The sequence below is a fragment of the Cupressus sempervirens genome, chromosome 7 (assembly GCF_028749045.1).
Source record: "Cupressus sempervirens isolate cs-2001-9-10 chromosome 7, ASM2874904v1, whole genome shotgun sequence".
NCBI lineage: Eukaryota > Viridiplantae > Streptophyta > Pinopsida > Cupressales > Cupressaceae > Cupressus > Cupressus sempervirens.
This window is the reverse complement of record NC_143124.1, coordinates 759,242,223-759,263,909: the sequence shown is the minus strand read 5'-3', so window position 1 is coordinate 759,263,909 and position 21,687 is coordinate 759,242,223. Positions and strand designations below refer to the sequence as shown.

At 36.6% G+C, this 21,687-nt stretch overlaps 1 protein-coding gene across 1 annotated transcript in view; it reads left to right on the top strand.

Moving 5' to 3' along the window:
- LOC149549496 (rac-like GTP-binding protein ARAC3) overlaps positions 1-21,024 on the top strand; it is a 35,205-nt gene extending 14,181 nt beyond the window's left edge. Inside the window, exons 5-7 of the mRNA XM_089792870.1 lie at positions 16,836-16,900; positions 19,942-20,007; positions 20,459-21,024. Coding sequence (XP_089648996.1) covers positions 16,836-16,900; positions 19,942-20,007; positions 20,459-20,563 — 236 coding nt within the window. The 3' untranslated portion in view covers positions 20,564-21,024. The remainder of the gene's footprint in view (positions 1-16,835; positions 16,901-19,941; positions 20,008-20,458) is intronic.
- The last annotated feature ends 663 nt before the right edge of the window (positions 21,025-21,687 follow it).

Genomic DNA, 21,687 nt, shown 5'->3' with positions numbered 1-21,687 from the left:
TCTTTCATCATCTTCACATTAACACTTCCAATTATCTTTCTCAATCTGAAATTGTAACATCTATATGTCTTGCTCTTAGTAGAGTAACCAAGAAATATCTCTTCATCACTTCTGTGATCAAATTTGCCTATCTCATCATCGCTCCTGATATAACATTTACTACCAAATATTCTGAAATATTGTACAGAAGGTACATGGCTAAATCATAAATCATATGAAGTCTTATCTGTAGCATGCCTGATCTGAACCCTATTCTATGTATAGACTGCAGTAGTAACTGCTTCTCTCCAATGTTCATGTGGAACCTTTCTTTCTAGCATCATTGTTTTTGTAGTGTCGAGAATAGTTCTGTTTCATCTCTCTGCTACACCATTTTTCTGTGGAGTCCTAGGTGCAGAAGTTTGCCTATAAATCTCATGCTCCTCACAAAATGCATTAAATTGATGTAAATTGACTACCTCTAAAACTCTTTATCTTCAAACCTGATTCATTCTCAACCTTTGCTTTGTAAATCTTGAACATATCAAATGCCTTAGACTTTTCTTTGAGAAATACAATCCACATGATCCTAGAATAATCACCGACAAAGAGTATGAAGTATTTCTCACCATAGTATGATCTTGTCTTTGTTGGACCACAAAGATTTGTGTGAACCAGATCAAACCTTCCTTTAGAAGTATAAGTTTTGCTCTGAAAACTACTCCTTGTCTACTTTCCCATAACGCATTCTTTACACATGATGTTAGTAGGCTTCACTATCTTAGGTAAATCTCTGACTGCATTAGAATTACTGATCTTCACTAAGCTACAATAATTCCTGCTCACCAACAACTTATACTCAAAACACAGGAACCACCTCTGGCATAATTCCCTATTGCTAGTTTGCAACCAGTCTTCACCAAAACATCTGCAAATCTCTCAGATCACATAAATCTCTGCGACCAGACATAATGTCTACACTCACTCTGCAACATAAATCCAAGCTCACATACTCAGGAATGCCATACACTTTCCATATTGTCATGCTCAACTGCCTGTAACACACAGAATCATGTTCTGTCTAACTCATTTCTGAAACATCTGAACATATGTTGACATCAACGACAAAACCTATATGTCAACACCTCATATAGCAACAATTGCAATCAACAATCGCCCCAATACTCAACAGTCCCAAGGAACCTCTTAATGGACTTCCTCCATCATTACATCTGAAGTCACAAAACTTTTTTTTTAGTGCTGTCCTTTTAGCTGTTCAATTTGAACTTTGGTACAACTTTTCTATTTATATGGCTTAGCTCTTCAGGAACTGGGTCATTGTTTAGCTCTTCCAATTTCTTGGGAACTTCTAAATGAATTTCATGAATGACAAGTGATATATCAAAATCAACGCCTTCTTTTACTTCCTCAATAATGTGTTAAGGAGAAGGAAATCCCGCTTTGAATATGTCAATCTTTTCATGCATTTCATGCAGACGACCTTTTGGTTCTTTATCTTGTTCTGCATCTCCCTCTTTGCCTTCCTGAATTAGAGCTTCTTGCTCAGTCTGTTGCAAAAGTTGAGTTTCTACTCTTCAGTTGCTATTAACTTTTCTGTGTGTCAACTCTGCCTTTTCCAGAATTCTTTTGCAATCCTAACTCATAGAAATTCACGGAGATGACAAGAACATTGTTCTGAATGGAGAAGTAGCAAGAGTTAATAACTTAATATTATTGGTTGCTTGTCCTTAGAAATCACTTCTTGTTCCATTTCCCCTATTGGCTGCCACCTTTGAACTGTTTGATTCATCATTGGGACTGTAACTTCTGCTTGTGGAAGTTAGGCAGAACAGTTGGTATGCCATTTAATTGTTGGGTTGGAAATAGAAACTGTACCTTCAAAGATGTTCACTACAGTCACTCCTCTATTCAAAGGAACTTTGCCACTGGATCCCTCCTCGGGCTGTACTACCTTGGTTTATTGAACTCTTCTTTTCTTGATTAAGAAATCATCAAAATCATCATCATTGTTAGAATTTTCTTTTCTTTCTTGGCATTGTCTTGGCTAAATGTTATGGTTACTCCACTCGCCTTCAAGACCTGGATATGATGATTTAACCTAGCAGAACAAATATCCAGAATTTGCCGTATCAGTTTTTTGATTGAGGGAACTTCTTTCTTGGACCAGCTTGGGTCCAATACAGGTTCTTTGTAAACCTGTTTCATTTCATAACTTGGTTGCAAGGTGTTTTCATCCCGTTTGACCCGTTGTGGCATTGTAGGACATCCCATAGTTTTCATCTGTTTCACTGTAAGCCTTGGGTGTGACCTTTTCCTTACCTCATGGTCATCTGGACCATCCACCCCAAAAATCTTAATGTATGTCACATATTCCAGGGAAGAGACTGCATACTTTTCTATCCTCACATTGTTGGATACAATTGTTCAATTGTGTGTTGTCTTTGATGTCACACAAATGTCATATCAGTCATCAGATAGAGTCTACCGAGCTTAGAAGGTCAGCAAGGAAAAGGATAGAGTCTACCGAGCTCAGATGGTCAGCAAGGCAAAGGACAGAGTCTATCGAGCTCAGATGGTCAGCGAGGCAAAAGGACAAAATCTATCGAGCCTAGGAGGTTAGTAAAGAAAACTTGCAGTATCTACCGAGTAAACAGTTCTTACTGAGCTAACTCGGTCATCAAAGGAAATGTGGCAGAAACAGTTCTTACCAAGCTCACTCGGTCATCAAAGGAAATGTGGCAGAAGCAGTTCTTACTGAGCTCTCATGAAGGAATTCAGTTCTTACCGAGTAAACTCGGCAGCCAAAGGATTTTACGGATATTGCAATGTTAACCGAGTCAAGAAGGTTAACTTAGGAAATTTCTGGAAGCAGTATTTACCAAGTAGGGTCAGCCAGTAAAGGATTTCATTGTTTTATGAAATAACGTTTATTTGTTTAGAGTAATATTTGAAGCCGACTGATGTATGGTTTATTGGTAAATGTAACATGTAAATTGGCCGACTTGACAATCTGAATGGTATAATTAAGAGGTCAAGTTGCGAATTCTAAGTGTGAAGTGGAAGTGTGTGTGGAATTAATGTGATATGAAGACTTATTATTGTGGAAGCGAATTTGAAGGATGAATCAGAGATCATTGAGGAGCAGCAAAGCTATACTTGATCAAGGAGGATCTAATGATGTTGAACAGAGACCTGTAGTCAGCAAATTTAGTTGCATCTTGTTCAGGTCAATTCATTGTTACTTTCTAACCATTGTAGCAGTGATTTCAAATCTCTTAACAGAGTTGGTTTAACAGCCATCTTGTAAATCCTCTAACAAGGTGACAGTTCAGTTGAATTGTTCTAAAGACCTCTAGCAAGGCCACTCCTAACAGGGTGATTAAATCCTCTAACAGGGTCACACCTAATAGTGTGTATTGTAACCTTTAACAGGGTTGGCTCCTAACAGGGCTCACTTCAGAAGAGTGAAAAATTGGTGACTAGTTACTTGGTGGTTTTTCCCATATTGGGTTTCCACGTTAAATCTGGTGTCTCTTGTGTTCATTTTGTTTTCAATTGTATGCATGTTTGCTTGAAGATAAGTAACAGTTTAATTTATTGAGTTATAACATTTTTGTTATATTTACCGAGTATCAACAGTAACTAGATCTTTAAGACATCTAAGGGATCTGTGGATTAATTTTTGTAAGTAACTGATTCACCCCCCCTCTTAGTTACTCTACCTTTAATTCCAACAATATGGATCATATCCCAGTTTGGCATCATCTTAAAATTGCAATTAGTGCAGCTGTAATTTTGTCTTTGATGCTTTTGCACTGTGAAGGCTATAACACAAGTACCAACCAGTGATAATGGGAAAGTTCAACCCTGCCCTGTGTTTGGTTCCAGGAGGCCATGGGATACTATCAATTACCTTGTCATTTCCAACAGCTCTATTTTAGTAGTTGGGTACCTAATTAGCTTGGATGGTTTGCTAGAGAGTCCTTCCATCCTTATATAAGTGAATAGACGGAAATGGATGATCCAACTTCCCTTGTTGTCAATGGCATCTTGTGCATCTTCAGATAATCTTTAGTTTGTCATCCTCCATAGTTTTTACCAGCCACATTGAGAAAACAATTATTCGCCCTTTTAAAATGCTTGTTTGACTCCTTGTTTTCCAATTGAGGATAATAATCATAGACCAAATTCTATCTTCGCGTTGTATCTAGTACACCTATTCCATCTAATCCAGCAAAGGTGGTTTTCACTACCATGGAGTGAACTAGATAAGAAGTCATGGAAAAACTTGTGTGTCTCCCTAACTGTGGTGACTTACTCATATAAAGTTGCTATCAATGATTGAGGGTGCATTGTAGAATGCTTACATTCTATAAGCATTGATAGGGTAGGGACCTACTCTCACAGTCATAATAATGTGCACTAAGTTCTTGGTTGAGGCAAATATATATATGTTATGTGATATAATGCCCTACTGTGGAAAGATATAAAATAGCAAATTGATATTTTTCTATATATTCTTAATATGCATAATATTTTTTCTTGGTAGTACAACTTCAACAAAGAAATACAAGCAGAGCTCAAAGGTGGAGACTCTGGGAAGACCAGCAACTTAATTCAATAGCATTACAATATTCCCTATCTTTATTTTTGAAGTCATTTTTATACAAATCTTTAGGCATCTTAGAAACAGACTTCTTTGGGGTTTCCATCCACTTGATGTTAATATTCTTCTTATGCTTTTCTGTTGAATCATTGAATTGCCTCTCTACTTTTCTTTCTACAAATGTGATCTTGGCATAGAAGGAAATGTTAAAGGTGGTTCTGAGGGCATCGATACTTAAATCTGTGAACACCTTTAACCCACCTATCACTTGCCCTTTATTCACATCACATTGTCTGAGACTGATGCATTCTAGGACTGGTTCTAGGCATTCCATAGGTACTGTAAAGGTTGCTACTTTATCTAATTCATTTAGGACAATTTTCAGAGCATAGAGTGTGGGAGCCATTCTTTGATGGATAACACAGATTCACAGGCATGAAGTCTATGGCACCTTTTTATGGTTTGTGGAAAGTTCCAACTGAACTGTTTTGATAGGATGGTTCATAAAAAGCCCAGTTTGGATGATAGAGGAACTCTTGAAATTGAAGAGTGACATCATCATGTTGCCTTCATGGTGTGATTATCAGAAATTCAAGTGCACCAGCTAAATGAAAAGATGATCTGGTCAGGTTCAAATGGACTTCAGATTTTTGCAAATAATTCATTTCAATTCGTTGGATGGTCAGTCAGGGAAAAGTATTAATGGATCAGTATATTCGACTTCATTTGATGCAGTTTAGAATCTAGATGATACATAGACCTCTGTAGATACTAAATTTGGATTTCCTATTTGTTAAAGGATTGGATGCAGGGAAAAGCTTATGGAAATGAACTTACATTAAAATGGCATTGGACAGGTTCACAGAGGCAGCAGATCTCTGCCAATTATAAACTATGATTCATTGGCTAGCAGGCATGGGTGAATCCAAGTGTACTGGATTTATTATGTGTGAATTGGCGCAGTTCACCTGGGCATCAGTCTCTTGCTTATATTGAATTTTGTGGTATTTCTTACCGAAGCTGACATGTGGGGAAAACATACTGAATTTGTTTTGGACTAGTTGAAAGGGAAAAATCTGCAATTGATTATCTTTCTTGTCTTAACAAATTTCAAGGAACTTTCAGAAGAGTACGGACCTAACTTTAAATATTCTATCCAACCATCATGATATTTGAGCACTTGGGAGAACCAATTTTGAGAATTTGGCTGATTTTGGGAAGGTGATAGCATTTTAGCGCTAAGCTGCACATAAGTGCAGAACAGGGGGTCCATATTTTGCGAAAATCTGAATGGGGTGTGTTGGTAGAGGCACAACACTGAGGTATGCAGTCAACAGCCACTGAAGTGATAATTTAATTAACATTAAGCTTTCTTATGCTCCTGTTCATCTGTCCAGTTTTACAATCGGCAGTGAATGGTTATGTTGCTTTAAAGTCTCAACCAATGGATCAAGCTGGAAAGAGGGCTAGTGTGAATTGCAAAAGCTATGAATGTAATTGTGTGTGGTCTATCAGAATCGGTATTTGTCAAGGTGATGCATAATCTGTCAGCTAAAGAAATTTGGGATAAACTAAAGAATATCTATGAAGGAGATGATACGGTGAAGAAAGCTAAGTTTCAAACACAAGAATTTGAGAGTTTCAAAATGTGTCCCAAAAAGGAGAAATCATCCAAGTGATCGACAGCCTCCAAAGCCTCAAAGAAGATGAAGAATAAGGAGCCATAGCCAGGTGATAGCTTCTATGATGAATCAGATGAATACGAAACTCATTTTGTGAGGAAGCTGAAGAAAGGATCCAACAAGTATAAAGTCAGGTTGCCTTTTAAGTAATCTATTTGTGGAAATTAGGATGTGTTGCTGCTAAAAGTCCATAAGAAAATAAAAGTAGCGATGATGAGAAAGAGCATAATATGAAGGAAGATGGCAAACATCATCAACACAAAAGGGACTGCAAAAGGGTCAAAACTGAGAAAGAAGAGCTTTCGCAAATACAAGAAAAGCCTCTATTCAAAAGAGGAAAGTAGTTCATATGAAGAGAGTTTCTCTTCTAGCATATTGAAGAGATCCCATTCATGGCAACCGAAACAAATGATGATATCTTGAAAAATGAAGACAAATAGTAAGAAGAGGAGTTAGAAAGGGAAGAGAACACCTAAATAGATGGGGAAGTAGATTTGGAGGAAAAACTCATTTGTGCCCCAAGTGAAATTAATAAACTTAAGAAGACCTTGAAACAAAAATTATGATGTCAAGAAAAGCTAAGACAAAATAATAACAAAGTCGAAGATTCCAAAAACATTATCATTGATTTAAAAATTGAAATTGAGGAGCGTTGATGTCAATTTTGTACCACTACATAACATATAGCAATTGAATACTTGATATGGAGTATCAAACACCCAATCCCTATATTGAAAAGTAAAATACTCATGAAGAACATGAGAAAAACCCCAAGGTTCCTTACACCTGTGGATGCTAACTCAGTTATATTAATGTGATTTGCTGGTTAATCACATAGACAGGCTTACGTTATTCATTCGAAGATAACTTGGACTTTTGCTATGATGGTGATGAATCTAGCTTTGTAATTTATACTAGCGTCAAATGATGTTGATGGTGATGATGGAGGGTATGTCCACCAACAATGCTCGAACTTTCTAACTTTCTTCTTGAATGAATTCCAACTACTAAAGTACTTGCTGTTTTACTTCTACTCCTATGAATGGAAAGATTAGCAAATGGATGGGGATCAAATTTGATGAAAGCTTACCAGCGGCTCTACCTCCATAGATGCAATGATTCAAGGGAAAAAGACTAGATTACCATGCAAGGCTTCCCAACCAGCCGCTAGGATGCTAGTGGCCTAGTTTATAGATCCCTATCAAACATCCACTAATATCACCATACAATTATCCATCTATTCCTACTCTTGCTTAATTACTTTCTTGAAATGAAATCTACTTTAACAACTTCAATGAAATTTAACTCTAACTATTGGAAGTAGAAACCATGCAATAACACCAAATGTTTTTAATCACCATGCAAGACACAACAATGATAAAGAAGCAATTTTGGTATTATCTTAAGCAACAATTTTCTTCAACCCTTTACAAATAAGAGCAAATGGCCTTATACAAAAACCAAAATTACAACCAACAGTAGAGATTAAGAAGCAAAATCAATGATCTAGATCAAATTCCAAAAACCCTAGTTAGGGTTGCCACCCCATTGCCCAATGAGGAGACACCACCTCATCAATGGACCAATGAAAAAAGGAAAAATGGCAACCAATGAGAAGGCATCAAAATGGTAGCCAATTAGAATTAGACACCTATCCTACCCAAGAAGAAAGGAGAATTTGCCACTTGGGCTTACATCAAATGATCTAATATAATTCTACCCTTTTCTTTCATCTTCTTAGCCAAGGCAATGAACTTGGCTAGCTTGTCGTTGACTTCCTTCATGAGAGGGCAAGGCGTGTGTTTCATCTTGAGCTCAGCTGAATCCATCATGTTGCTCGCTACTTACAGTGTTTTCTCATGATCCTTTTCATACTCTTTCACATATCCGATAAAGGCATTGAGAGAGGCAAGGGTGCCCAAATGTTTCTTCTTGATGGCAACCTTCCCCAACTCATCCAATCTTGACACAAACTCTGTCTCATTGACATTCTTCTCTTTGATATCTTCAAAATCAAGTGTGACTCCAACATCGCTCAACATGGTTGAAATGGAAGTGTCAATGCCTGGGCTATGTTGTGCAATCTCATTCCGTATCTCTTCAAGTATCCTCAATTTGATGATCAAGGCAACAAACCAAGACTCCACCGTATTCATTTCTCCTTCATCCACCAACTTGGCTCTTTCCAGATATCTCTCCGGTAGCCCAATAAATGTCTATAGCCTGGGAATGGCTAAGTCCTTGACTGGAAGGAAATCCTTCCATTCACCTTCAAATGTTTAGAATTTGTCTCTAGTAGCCACTAATGACCTGAATGTCGAGATAAAGGAAGGCAAGAAATTTTGCCCATCTTGAATTATATCACTGATCCAATCTTTGGTTTCATGTAGTTGAGCTGATATCTCTTCTATGTTGCTCCCGCTATCTCGAGGAAGGGCTGCCTGATGCAACTGTTGGATAGGCTAGCAATCTCTGCAATATTTGCTTTTGGCCTCCAACTTTACAATCCTCTTGTTCGCCTTCCTCAACCTTTCTCTCATTGAAACCATGCCTTCCTGGATCTCTTCACAGTCCATGTCATCCGTGATTCTTCCCAAGTTATGCTCAACTATCTCATACTCCTAAGATACAATCTCATCCACTGCCTTTGGTATAGCAATCTAAACTCTTCGGTGACCATCATCGTCGCTTTTGATTACCTTTGCCACCATTTCTGCAATTTGTTTCTGTTTTTCACTATCCTCCTTTTCCACTAACCGTTGAATATCTTCAACCGTTCGGACAGTCACCACCTTGTCTCTTGGCATAAGCATTTGCCTTAACCATAGTCGTGCAATACATCTCCCGAATCTGGATTTGGTTCGACTAGCAAAGCATCACCAATGGCCTCAGGCGCTTGGCTTACTTCCTCAATATAAATTGGCCTATTCTCTTCTTTAGTAGTGACTATCACATCATCTCCATGCTGGTTCTCCGAGAGAGGAGAGTACTCGGTGCTATCACTGTAAGCACTTGATTCCGAATCAGAGCTCACCTCTACTAAGACCTTTTGTCTACTTGTATTAATCTCTTGGCTCCTAGCCTCAGTTATGCTCTCCCTTGATGGTGCTGCATTCTGTCTCTTTGTTGGAGGCTCCTGATGTTCTTTACTTTTCTCAACCTCCAAATTTCTCTTCTTGCTCTAAACTACTCTTTGTTGTTGGCTACTGCCCCCATCTTTCTGTTCGTCTGACTCCGCTAGACCTTATTTCTCTGATTTCATCATCTCATAAGTAAGGTGCACCTTCCGACTTTGTAACTGCTTTAACTTCTTACTGTACCAAGACTTAGTGTGTAGATCAACTGTCCTTGTAACTGCCTCTAAGGAAGGATCCTGATGATCATCGTAATCCATTGGATCCAATTCTGTTTGATCCACTGTATCATAATCCTCCCTTAGCACATTTTCATTATCTTCCAGTTGATCGGGAATATCAAGGCCTCTCCATCTGATTGCCCTCATCATGCCCATTGACAATCTTGAGAAAGCTAGCTTTCTCACACGAAAGTCATCCTGTGCATTGGCCAAAAAATCTTCTATAGTAGGAATATGTTTGAATGTGTTTTCGTGAGATGCCTTGATAAGACTCTTAGGATCGAATACCTGTCTTGCTCTATACCATCCTAGATGATATCGCTCTAACTCTTTCTCCGCAGCTGCAAAGGCGACGGGATTGGGGCAAGTATCATTGCCTATTCCAAATGAGAAGGTAATCCATGTTTCATCTTTAAGTTTCATCATTTTGTCATAATGCTCAAGTTGCCTAGCCAACTCCAAAACTATCTTGTCAGGTGGGTACCTTGGAAGTGTCTTGGGACAAACTGTACTTCCTGCTACTCTAATGTATGTAAATTGTGGAAATTGGATGAACCAACTCCCATACTTCTTAGCTTTGGCTTTCGCTTCCGATGAGAGCCTCCTAGCAGGTGTCCCTTGTAATATTCTTAAAGGCATCATAAAACATTTTATAATCTTTGGTGTTGTGCAAATGAAGCTGTGGATAGCACTCATGCACCGAATATTGCCCAGGCCCATTGCCAATCATTCCTAAGGCCTTAAGTCCAAGATTTTCATATAGTCTCGTAATTAGATAGAAAAGATAGGATCTCATGTAGAATTGCTTTTGATTTTGCACTGTCCTAAGTTGTAACTCTAAATTTTTACTTATAATTCTAGCCCAATCAAATATTCTCTTTCCATTTTCAATTTCATCAACAAAATAGTACATCCAGTTCTCAATATTGCATACCTTGAGCCACGCCCATGATTCAGTTGAGAAGCACAATAAGGTCACCATACTTTGATTTGAAATTTGACTTGGTAAGCTTTGATGACTTGGTAACTCCCTTCTTGCCTTCGTGTAACCAATTTTTCTTTAGATGAATGAAGTAGGCCTCCTGGTTACCTTGAAAGAACTTGGTTGTTTGATCCATCGTTACCACTCTCATGCCTCTATGCTGGGGAATATTAAATACTTCTTCGACTACTTGTCCACTGATGTTAGCCAACACTCTCTTCCTTTCATAAAAAATGATGGACTCGGTAACAATATCAAACCAGGATGCACACTCCATTACCAATTCTGGACAAGGCAAGGTAGGAGGGAAAGCCTCCGCGTGTACAATTCCGCTCTTATAGATCTTTGCGATTGGGGATTGTCCTTCCTTCAATCTATCCTTCATTTGTACCATGTTCACTGTACCGATATTGGTATCACTTATTCGCTTCACTTTCGAGAAGAAGTTGGTCTTGGGCATCATGTCTTCTTTGTCTTTTTTGGTATTCGTTTCCTTTGGGTTCTTGCTTGCACTAACATCCACCATTCTAAACACTTATTTCTGCCCCTTCGCTAAATGATATGGACTACACTTATCAATATCCAACCTTCTTTCTATTGATGGAATCTAGCTTATTTTTGCCTCTTCAAGTCCTATCTCTACACTTATCAATCTCTCCAAACTTCAATCCTAGGGGTGAGACTACCACTTATTTCTGCCTCTTCGTTCACTTAGGATGGACTACACTTATCAATCTCCAAACTTCAATCCTAGGGTGGTCTAGCTTATTTTTGCCTCTCCAAGTGTCCTATCATGAAATCTACACATATCTCCCAACTTTAGCCTATCAATGGAAATGATGAAGTGGTGGATGAGTAGTGCAAGAAGAAGATAAGGGAAACGAACCAAACAAGAAAAAGGAATATAATCTGCCTTCAAAACCAATCATCACCTCTAAAAATAAATGATAATTTCACCTTAAATCTGCCTTTACCAATAATCGGGCCTCTTGAGATTCAGATCAAATCTCAGAAATTTCAATCCTCCAACAAAATATGATGCCCTAGCGAAAATCAGAATTCACCAACCTTGCGAAAATCTGTCCTAAATCAGAATTTCGACTTCCCAAACTCGCCTTGTCTCTTCATCAAATAAAAATTGCCATAGCTGAAGAAGAAAATCGCAGCCAAGGAGGAAAAATCAGACTTCAAAATTGCTGCCAATCTCGCAAAAATCAGGCTTTCCCTCACAAATTCAACCTAGGGCAGAAATCGCCCAACTTGCTAAAATTAGATCTGCTCCTCCAAATTGCCTTAGGGTAGGGTTGGTACCCAATATGGACATAGTTTTAAAACACTAGTGTGGAGTCTTGAAATACTTCGAACTGAGGTTCAAAGCAGTTCGAAGCGGTTTGAATTGGTTCAATTTGCTGGAACGGGTTCAAATGATTCTGCAAGCTCGTTGGTTCAATGTGGCATAACAAATATGTTCAGAGAATAGTTATCAGAAGTTGAATGTTATGGTCGGAATATTTGGTGCAGTATTTCAGTGGTTCAGAGATTCAAGAAGTTCAGATCAAAGTGGTCCAGTTCAAATCCAAAGTTCAAGTTTGGAGCTCCAAATTGTCAGGTTTTGGGATGCCAAATTCAAAACCAAAATCAGATCCATAGTTCGAATGTAGATCGAGGTGTGCTCAATTCGTGAATGTTAGATGTGGAAGGAGATTAATTAGAGGTTCGTACATATATTGAGTACAGGATTATGGTTGTGGTATCCCCTTCTAACTAGCAAAATAGATGAATCCTCCCAAATGGAGGTGGCTGACTACCTTGCAACGAACTCACTCACATTATGATCTTTACAATCAAGAAGGCTTATGGGATTACGAGAATTTGAGTTTGAGATCACTTCGTTAAGATTACAAGTCTCTTCTCAAAGTGTCGTGAATGGCAGAGATCTTGAATGTACTCAATCACTTTCAACTTGTTTCAACAATCAATTCACTTATAAGATGAATCAAATCATCCAAATAGTTATGGTGTGATTATGATCTCATGATTGTAATGATTGTACCCGAGCTCATGAAATTTTCAATAATTTTTATAACTATTATATACTTGTCAATGATAGCTGCCCATTCACGATTCTAGTGAGTGGGAGGAAAATGAACCCTCTCATGAATCTTGGCAGCATTAAACACACAGTCCACCGTGAGAGTAAAAGAACAGGGTGTTCACTGTGAGCAAATTGGTGAAAACTTATTAAAGCAACGAAGGTAGAAGTTGTGTATTTATAGGTCATGATGCCTTAATCAAATAAAAATATGTAAATGTAGTCAAAGTTACTCCTGTCACCAATCTACTTGTAGTCCATGACTCTTCATCAAGGCCATATATATATAGTTTGGGGTTACCGTAAATTAGTGATATGTATACGTATGATGAATGTAGTGGTCATAAATCCATAAGTCCGCCATCTATTCGACATAGTGGTGGTGTACAAAGAAGGAAGATCAAAATGGAGGTCACGGGCATGATCTCCAACTCTCAATTGGACATGCGCATTTGTCACCTCATGATATAGAAATTTCATGTCGCCATTAGTCTATGGGCTTTCATCGAACTTTAATAATGGAAATGGACGGTGTAATATTTTAACGTGTAGTGGAAAATTGAAGGCACGAATGGGCACACCTCATCTCTGTGTGAAGTTTGTTCCTTATGCATGTGAGCCTTAGAAAAGAGCATGGAAGAAAGGCATCATTTGAGACATCTTCCCAATCGGGCAATTGTCAAAGTTTGGTTTTACAATTTTGAAATTTCATGTTTTGACAAAATGAAGCTCATAGATTTTAATTTGATCACAGAGTTGACAGTTTCCATGAAATCAATGACTCCACGTGCAACAAAGAAGGATAGAGACCACTCCATACCTATGCATCTACATTGTATTTTTTTTGGCTTCAATATGCGAAGGCTTGTGAGAATGCACACAAATGGTTTAATAAAATGCCTGCGGCAGTTCCAGAAGATATAGTTGAAGGCGCCAAATTATAGATAACCATTATGATAATTTACAAGCACCCCAAACATTTATCATGCCATCTCCCACAATTGGAGAGTTCTCGTGTGCTCATTGTCTTGTCCAAATGGCTTGCTTCATTGCAGAACTCATACCATCATCATTTGATAGTGTAAAGTCTAAGCACATTTGCATGATCTTGATAATGTATAGATGCCCAAATGGAGGAAGTTTGAGGCTTGGAAGAAAGGTATTGACTTTGTGTCTCGTCACCAAAACATTCCAATATGAAGAGTAGAGGTCATGAGTGATGAAAAGGAGCAATATGAAAGGACCCGAACCCATTCTCATTCTCTCACATGCTGCATTTTAAAGTAATGGTCACCAATCTCAAAGAGATAGGTAAACAGAGAAAGCTTCCACCTGTTAACATTAGATGACATCAGGTTGTTTTGCTCCCTTATATGATAATTTAAAGGGGTAAACATGATAGATAATAAAGAGTGCTGACGAACAGGTCTTTATTTCAAGATTCCGTTATGAAAACTGAATATCGTTCATTCATGTCTATTTATTGTAAAGGCATCGAGCAAACTAGGTTCAATTTTTTTTTTCTTTCTCGATGGCAGACTTTGTGCTACTGTAGGGGAAGAGTTCCAGTTTTTCAAGTTTTTCAATCCTTCTGAGGGAAAGAGAACAGATTTTGGAGCTGTAGGAGAGCGAAGTTTTATATTTTTTTGAACTTTGTGTTAGTAAAAAGGGAAATTTTGATTTTGAAATGTATTGTAAGGGAGGGAAATTTTGTTTTCTTCTAGATGGCAATTTTGATGCAAACATGTAATGAGCTCTGTGTTATCTTTTACGTTTTAGAGAAGGGAGACTTAAGAGATAATTGTACACCAAAACTTCGAGTTTGGGTAGTTTTCTTTTCATGGATCGTTATCTTTTTGTAACTTTCAGTTTTCTCTAAACGCATCTAGTGTTGCTATTTTTTGAGTACGTTTTGATATCAAGATATCTTTGAAGCTTTGATTCTTCATTTTCTCAGGAGGATGGAAGATTTGTTTCTTGTTTTCATTCTTTTGTAATGTGGCAGTTGAGTAAATGAACCTTGTGTCATTTGCTGTTTATTTCCTTTAAGTTTGTTAGTTTTTCTACATCTATTTTGTGTTTACGGATAGATGTTTGTAAACCTTTTGTGCTTTCAAGTTAAAAGCATCTATATTTATAGTGTAGTTGATTCATTGCATATCCTACACGGGGAGCTGTACCCGATAGAATTCAGAGGAAGGTTATCAACCAATGATAACCTATCCAACTGTTAGTGCCGATTTAGTCTTCTCATCTAAGCATTTAGAGTTAATTTGTATGCTTTTTCTTGGAAGACAATTTGTTCACTAACAGGAAGAAATCGCCCATCCAAGGAAGAAGAAATCACTACCAAAATGCAAAATCAGATCCTCAAAAAGATTGCTGCCAAGGAGGAATTCGCCTAGCTAGAGGAAAAAATCTCACAACCAAGCAAGAAGAGATGGAATGAATGAGGAAATAAGAGGGGGGAAGCCCCTTCTTATATCCTCTAGTTGATCTCCAGAGTGGGCCGACCTGCCTGGAGGGAAACAAAAAAATAACTTAAACCTCCAATGATGGCCCAATTTTAAATAAAACTTGAAAATAACCAAGCCCCCTTGGCCCTTTAATTGCCAGTTTGATCTAGAATTGCAAAATAGAAACAAGGTAAGCCTAGGAGATGTCAAAATTTTCATTTAATGACATTGGCAATTAAAATATCATTAAAATCAAATCTAGCAAGCCAAAATCAATTTTCAATTCCAAATTACCAATTTCCTTTAACATTTCTAAAATCCTCTAGGCAAAATTTCAACCAAATTAATGAGATTTTGCAATTTAATCCAATTTCAATTTTGCAATACAATTTCAATTTTTAACAAAATAAATCCTTTTCCTGGCACTCGAAATTCAAACTCTAAACCCAATTTCACTACCAAAATTTCTTTTCACTGAAAAATTTCAAGATTTCCAAAACGACTAAGTCCACAAATTCATTTTGAAAATGCTCAAGCTTATACAATTATATCGAATTTTCAAAAAAACATCCAAGTCCAAAAATTTGCAATTTTGTCCTGCCAGATAATAACCATCGAAAAAAAATTGTTGTTTTTGTTTGGCCTAAGGATAAAGTTACATGTTTTGGAACTTCTAGTTTCATACAAGGTGAAAACAAATCAAATCAAATCTTGGCCTGAAGGCGTCCAAGGTGTAAAATTTTCAATTCAAAAAAAACTCTAGACAACTCCAAATTTTTCCAAGGCAACTCAAAAAATAATAAAAAAATAATCCGCAAAAATTGCCAAGGCTTGCCTGAAAAAGGGGGTCCCCAAAGTTTTGGGGCGATGGTGTGAAAAACTCACAACAAGGAGGCAAAATAGATTGAAGAGATAAGAATCCATTTTATTTGAAAAAGCAAAAGAACACCTTATACTTATTCCTTGCCACTCTCATTGTAAGAGTGTGCTTATCAATTGATATTAAAACTAAATTATTAGTTTGAATGCCAGTTGACACCTAGAGGGGAAAACAAAATAAAAAATAATTATTGTTTATATGTGGCTGACCCCTTGAGGAGACCGACCCTATTTGGCGAAAGGGCATGATTGTGGCATAAAAGTAAGATGAAAATGAAATCAATATCTATGTGATAATCATGCTTTAGGAGACTTTGGGATGAAGATTGCATATGTAGACATAATATTGAATGCTTTGTAAACAATTTCATATGGGTTGAACTTGAAACTTCAGATAGAGATATTTTAAATGGAATGTTTTAGTGCACAGGTTTCCCTTATTAATGATGTGTCTTCCTTGTATACAAGCCAAAATTTATGTAAGAAATCTGTTTACATAAATTGGATAATTGAGCTCATAAAATTTGGTGTAAACAGTTTGAAATTTATATTTGTTTTTTTGTAAACTTAAGATGAAAAATTGATTATTATTTGTGACTATGTTAAGGTTTTCTCAAATTACATTCTTCTTTTCAAAGCATAATTTCATACTGAAAAATAATCTTCCAAGATATTGGTTTATTCTTAAAGGAGTTTAATAATGTGAATGGATCCAATGCACTTATTTAGATGATACTTTAGAGTTTCTGTATCTTATTAAGCATTATCATATCGTATATCCAGATCTTCGGGAGGACAAACAATTCTATACTGATCACCCAGGTGCTGTGGCCGTAACAACTGAATTGGTATGTGGAATTGCCTTACAGTTTTATCTCCCAAGAATTGACATGATAGAAAATGCTTTCTACAAACCTTTGTTCCAGGCAACAATTTTTCTTACATAAATATCCATCACACACCTTGAAATAATCACTTGATCTGGATTATGGTTGCAAGAACTATTATATTTTATAATTTCACTGCAGATTATAATTTAGCCTGTATTCTGAAAAACTTGAGGGAATTCACCATAGATTGTATTGAATTCTTTCTGTTCTAGTGTTACCATTATATTTATGAAGATAATATTGCCAGAACACTTGAGAATTCCCAGTTTCTTTTTTTATCTGACTAGGCTGTCATTTTTGTGAATACAGTGAAATGGATAAAAACACCAGGGAAAAGACAGAGAACAATGTATTGATAAAATGTACTTCATACTTTTAGAAATATGTTAGTATGCTTTAGATGGACACTTGCCTATATACAGCTTCTGTGACAAACAGTTATTATCTGAACATAAGACTAGGCCAAAATTGCATATATTGACAGAATCATGTCCTATTTCTATACCTGAATATTTGCATGATTAATATCTACTTTAAAGTTAAATGGTTCTATGGCGCCAGTCTTGTTATGGTGACAGTTTAAAACAGTAACACTCTTAATTACTAATAAATGGAAATGGTAAACGTAGCAGAGTTTTATTGTTTTATGGTGGAAAAATCATTTATCAATCCAATTGTTTTTACAGAATTTGAAGGATTTTGTTTCAGTTGAGCAGTGTTACAGTCTTAGACCTGGCACAGATTTGGCAGGCTATTTTTTTAACTTGGACACCTGACAAAACATGGCACAGAATCAGTGCTGAACAAAAGGGCGATTCACAAAATTGATATACGTTTAGGCTATCTACAGTATTTTCATAAGGACCTGTGTTAACAGACTTCGACTTGGCAAAGATTGGATAGGCTTTATTTAGGCATGCCCAGTCTTGGACTTGGAATACTGTAATTCTACTTGAATGGTGTCAAAACTCATCAACCAGATGTTTAGATTTCTTTTTGATAGAAACTTTTGATATCATAAATATCAAACGGTTTATACTTCCAGCATTTTTGGATTTAATTTAGGTTCAATTCAGTAGTATCGATATTGTGGCTTTGACAGCCTTTGAAGCTGTTACAATACATGAGTGATCTTCATGCAAGATAGAAGCCCAAAGAGGTTATAGAACACAGTTTGCAGTTTTTGGTTTAGAATATGGATGTAATGAGTAAGGATTTGAAACAGATGACAAATGCTGCAATAAATACTGCTGTGAGAAATAGTTGCTCGTCTTCGCATCTCCGTGGCATAGAGCTGAAACCTCACATAATGAAATGATACATGGTTATATGAGTAGGTCCAGAAAAGGCATTTTTGTGAGCTGCTAATATCTTGTTCTTCTAGTCAGAGACATACTAGAAGAGTGGCTTGTAAGCAATATGGGCACAGAAAGAAGCTGCAAAAATTAAAAGCAAGATATATGAGCTTTTTCATTTTCATTTAGTAGTAAATACACTTAACATATTTATAGAATTCTCAAAGCCTATTATTTAGGAAACAATATTCCTAAATAAACTGAGTTGTTTGTAACAACTGAACATACCTCATGGGACACAGGTCAATGATGTGACTCAAAAAACTACACAGTTGAATCCTGATAGCAATATCACAATTTGACTTGCTGTGGAAAATACCTCCTACTTATCAACTGAACATGTACCTCTATTATGATAATGTACTAAACAAACTTTGTGACTATTAATAATACTAAAGGTTTCATTACAACTTAATATTATGAACCTTGTATATAAGGCTAATTTAAATATTCGTGAACACTAATTCCGAACACCCCCTTAGTGTAAACATGGAGAGAAAGATCCCAATACAACTTGGAAACAGAATTGTATGCCTATGCATACTTTTAGGTCTGCATACTGCTATCTGGATCTTGCTGCACATGATCACATATGAGAACTTATCCCGCTTTGACTTCTAGTGAACATATCACCGGCCAACCATACTTCCAAGGAGTCCAACTGTCAGAAGATCTTCGTAGTCAACTATTCTCCTATACAACTGTTTACAATATCAACAATGTCCACATTCCTCCGTAGCACTTCCAACTGCAGTAACTCTTGTGGTTCATAATCTTGATTCAAAGGAATGTCTCTGTCCTTCATGGTATAAAACAGGCTTACCACAAACCTTGACATGAACAAGAATTCATCAACTGTCCACCTCCTGGTTTTCTGGATCTTCCCACAAACCCTTTCAAGATCCATGAACTGACTCACTCTGGTGGTTTTGTTTGCCACTATGCTTGTACATTAAGGAAGTTCCATAAAAATTAAAATAGAAAAAACTGTACTTGAAAAGGTTTCACATTACATTCCATAAGAACAAGATTTTAAATTGTATTCATTGTTATCAATTGCTGCCAGTTGATCTTGAATAACATAGACAACTGCCAGCACCATTGGAAGCTGCCCTTGACTTTAGTCTTTTGAAACGAAATGGGGATGGAACATTGGTTATTAGCGCACTTATTTATTTTTGTAACACATTTTACTCAGATGTGGCACAGGTTTTTAAAAATGGTGAATCAAGATTATCCAATGCAGCTTAAATTTGGGCAGGCATGTTGTCCCACTGGTATACATGTAGTACTGTACTTGTATCTGTACTATATATTATTGTACTTGTACTAGGGGAGCAGGGTGGTATGTCCAGCAGCCTTGAATTTTTGAGATCTTTTTTTCAACATTCTATCCTCTGTGTGGTACTTCAATTTTCATGAATTCAAATTTTTTGAGTCTAACTAATTTTACAGAACTAGAAGTTCACTGTCAGTCAGAAGACTATAATTGTATAATTCTTTGAGGGGTTATCCTGGGCTGGATTCCTACTGAGGGTCTAACTCTAAATGCCTGCCAAATATATGGAATCTTACCCATGATTTATTTTTTTCAGAATCGACTCTATCAATTGGATATCTGGTAACTCTGTATTTGGCATGCAGGGTGAGGAGCTAAGAAAGCAGATTGGAGCTGCTGCTTATATAGAATGCAGTGCAAAAACTCAGCAGGTACATGAATAAAAGCTGCATGCTTTGAATTGAAGGCAATATATTCTTAGTCTTCTTATCTATGTAATATTTGGAGGTCTGAATTTGAAAAGCATATTTTATGCTTAAAATTTTAGAATTTGTGTTGAATTAATTTTTCATCTTATTGAATTGTGATTTTGGTAGAAGTATCCAGTAATCTCATAAAACATTTACAGAATTATGTTGTGGGTTCATATTTAGTGGATATTAATTTCTTCAACTTCTTGAATTGGTCTACTGGTTTTAGTGTTGTGCAAGGTTATAAAACATTTGCAAAAATATAGATGGTCATTCCCGTTTTTTTGAAATAATGTATTTGATAAAATTTGCCTTTGTTTCCTTTGAGATTGCAACTTTGATGCTGATTTCTTTTGGAGTTTCCTACAGAATGATACAGATTTGTGTGATTATTTGATGTTTTCATTTGCAGAATGTCAAAGCAGTCTTTGATGCAGCAATCAAAGTTGTCATTCAGCCACCCAAGCAGAAAAGAAAGAAAAAGAGGAAGTCTCACAAAAACTGTTCAATTTTGTGAGTGTTGTACGGTGTATAACGTTCTGTAGTATACTTTGAGCTGGAAAGCAGAAGTAAAAAGTGCATGGAGGATTATTTGCTTGATTGAATTTTAATGCGAGGCATTCTCTGTCGCAAGTTGTATTCAGTTGTGTGGTTGTGATGAGATCTTGAGAAGAGGTACCTAAAAGTCTATCTCAGAGTGCTTTAGATATAGATTGCCTCACAGTTGGCTACTAGTTTTAAGTGAGCTTGTGCTTTTGTACATGTATTTATGTTAGTAGTTCATTGTATCAAGTTTTAAGCAAGCTCGGACTGAATGATACACATATCCCTATTTGCCTTGTATTTATTACATAAGGTCTTTATACTGGAGTGAGACATACCACACAACCCCTTATTGCATATGAATATAAACATTTCAGGGAAACAGGGGATTGCTAGTTTTTACCATTTATATCAAGGTTGTTTCTTTAGTTGCAAGTTATGATCAGTCTGAAAATGTTTAATTTGTTGGAAAGAAGGTTGGAGTGCCGTGCAGGAATAGAGCTTCATTATTAAGGATAGCATTTCACTATAAAAGCACCCGACACATTACATGATAGTTTATTGGAATGTCAATTTCACAGGTACTATATGTTTGATGCTCATTATTTTTGAAAATTTCTGAGCATTAGGATTCATTAACTTTCATGATTTTTGTTATACTTAAGATTCCCTTTCAATTACATGTGAATCACGAATTTGATTGAATACAATTTTGTCTCCCACTAATGAACAACATAGTTATGCTGTCAAAGTTTTTCCCTTTTGAGGGTGAAAGCTTGTTTAAGTAGATTGCCTGTTGGCAAAGTTTACCAAGAGCATCAAAATCTGTTCTATTTCCTTTTTGCTAAGGCTTCAGATTCAAGTTGTTTTTGGATGCTTTTACCTGGCTAACTTTAGAAGAGAATAATAGAGATCTCAACAAAATATCCTCATCAAGAAAAACTGGTAAGCTTGAGTTGTGGATAATATGATTCTAACTTATTTTGGAAATTTAATGTAAAAACATAAGATCTCTAACATCTTAATTATATTTCACCAGTCTTAAGCATCTACAAGGACCTTAACAGGGAAATAATCTGAGAGTGAGATATGTGAAAT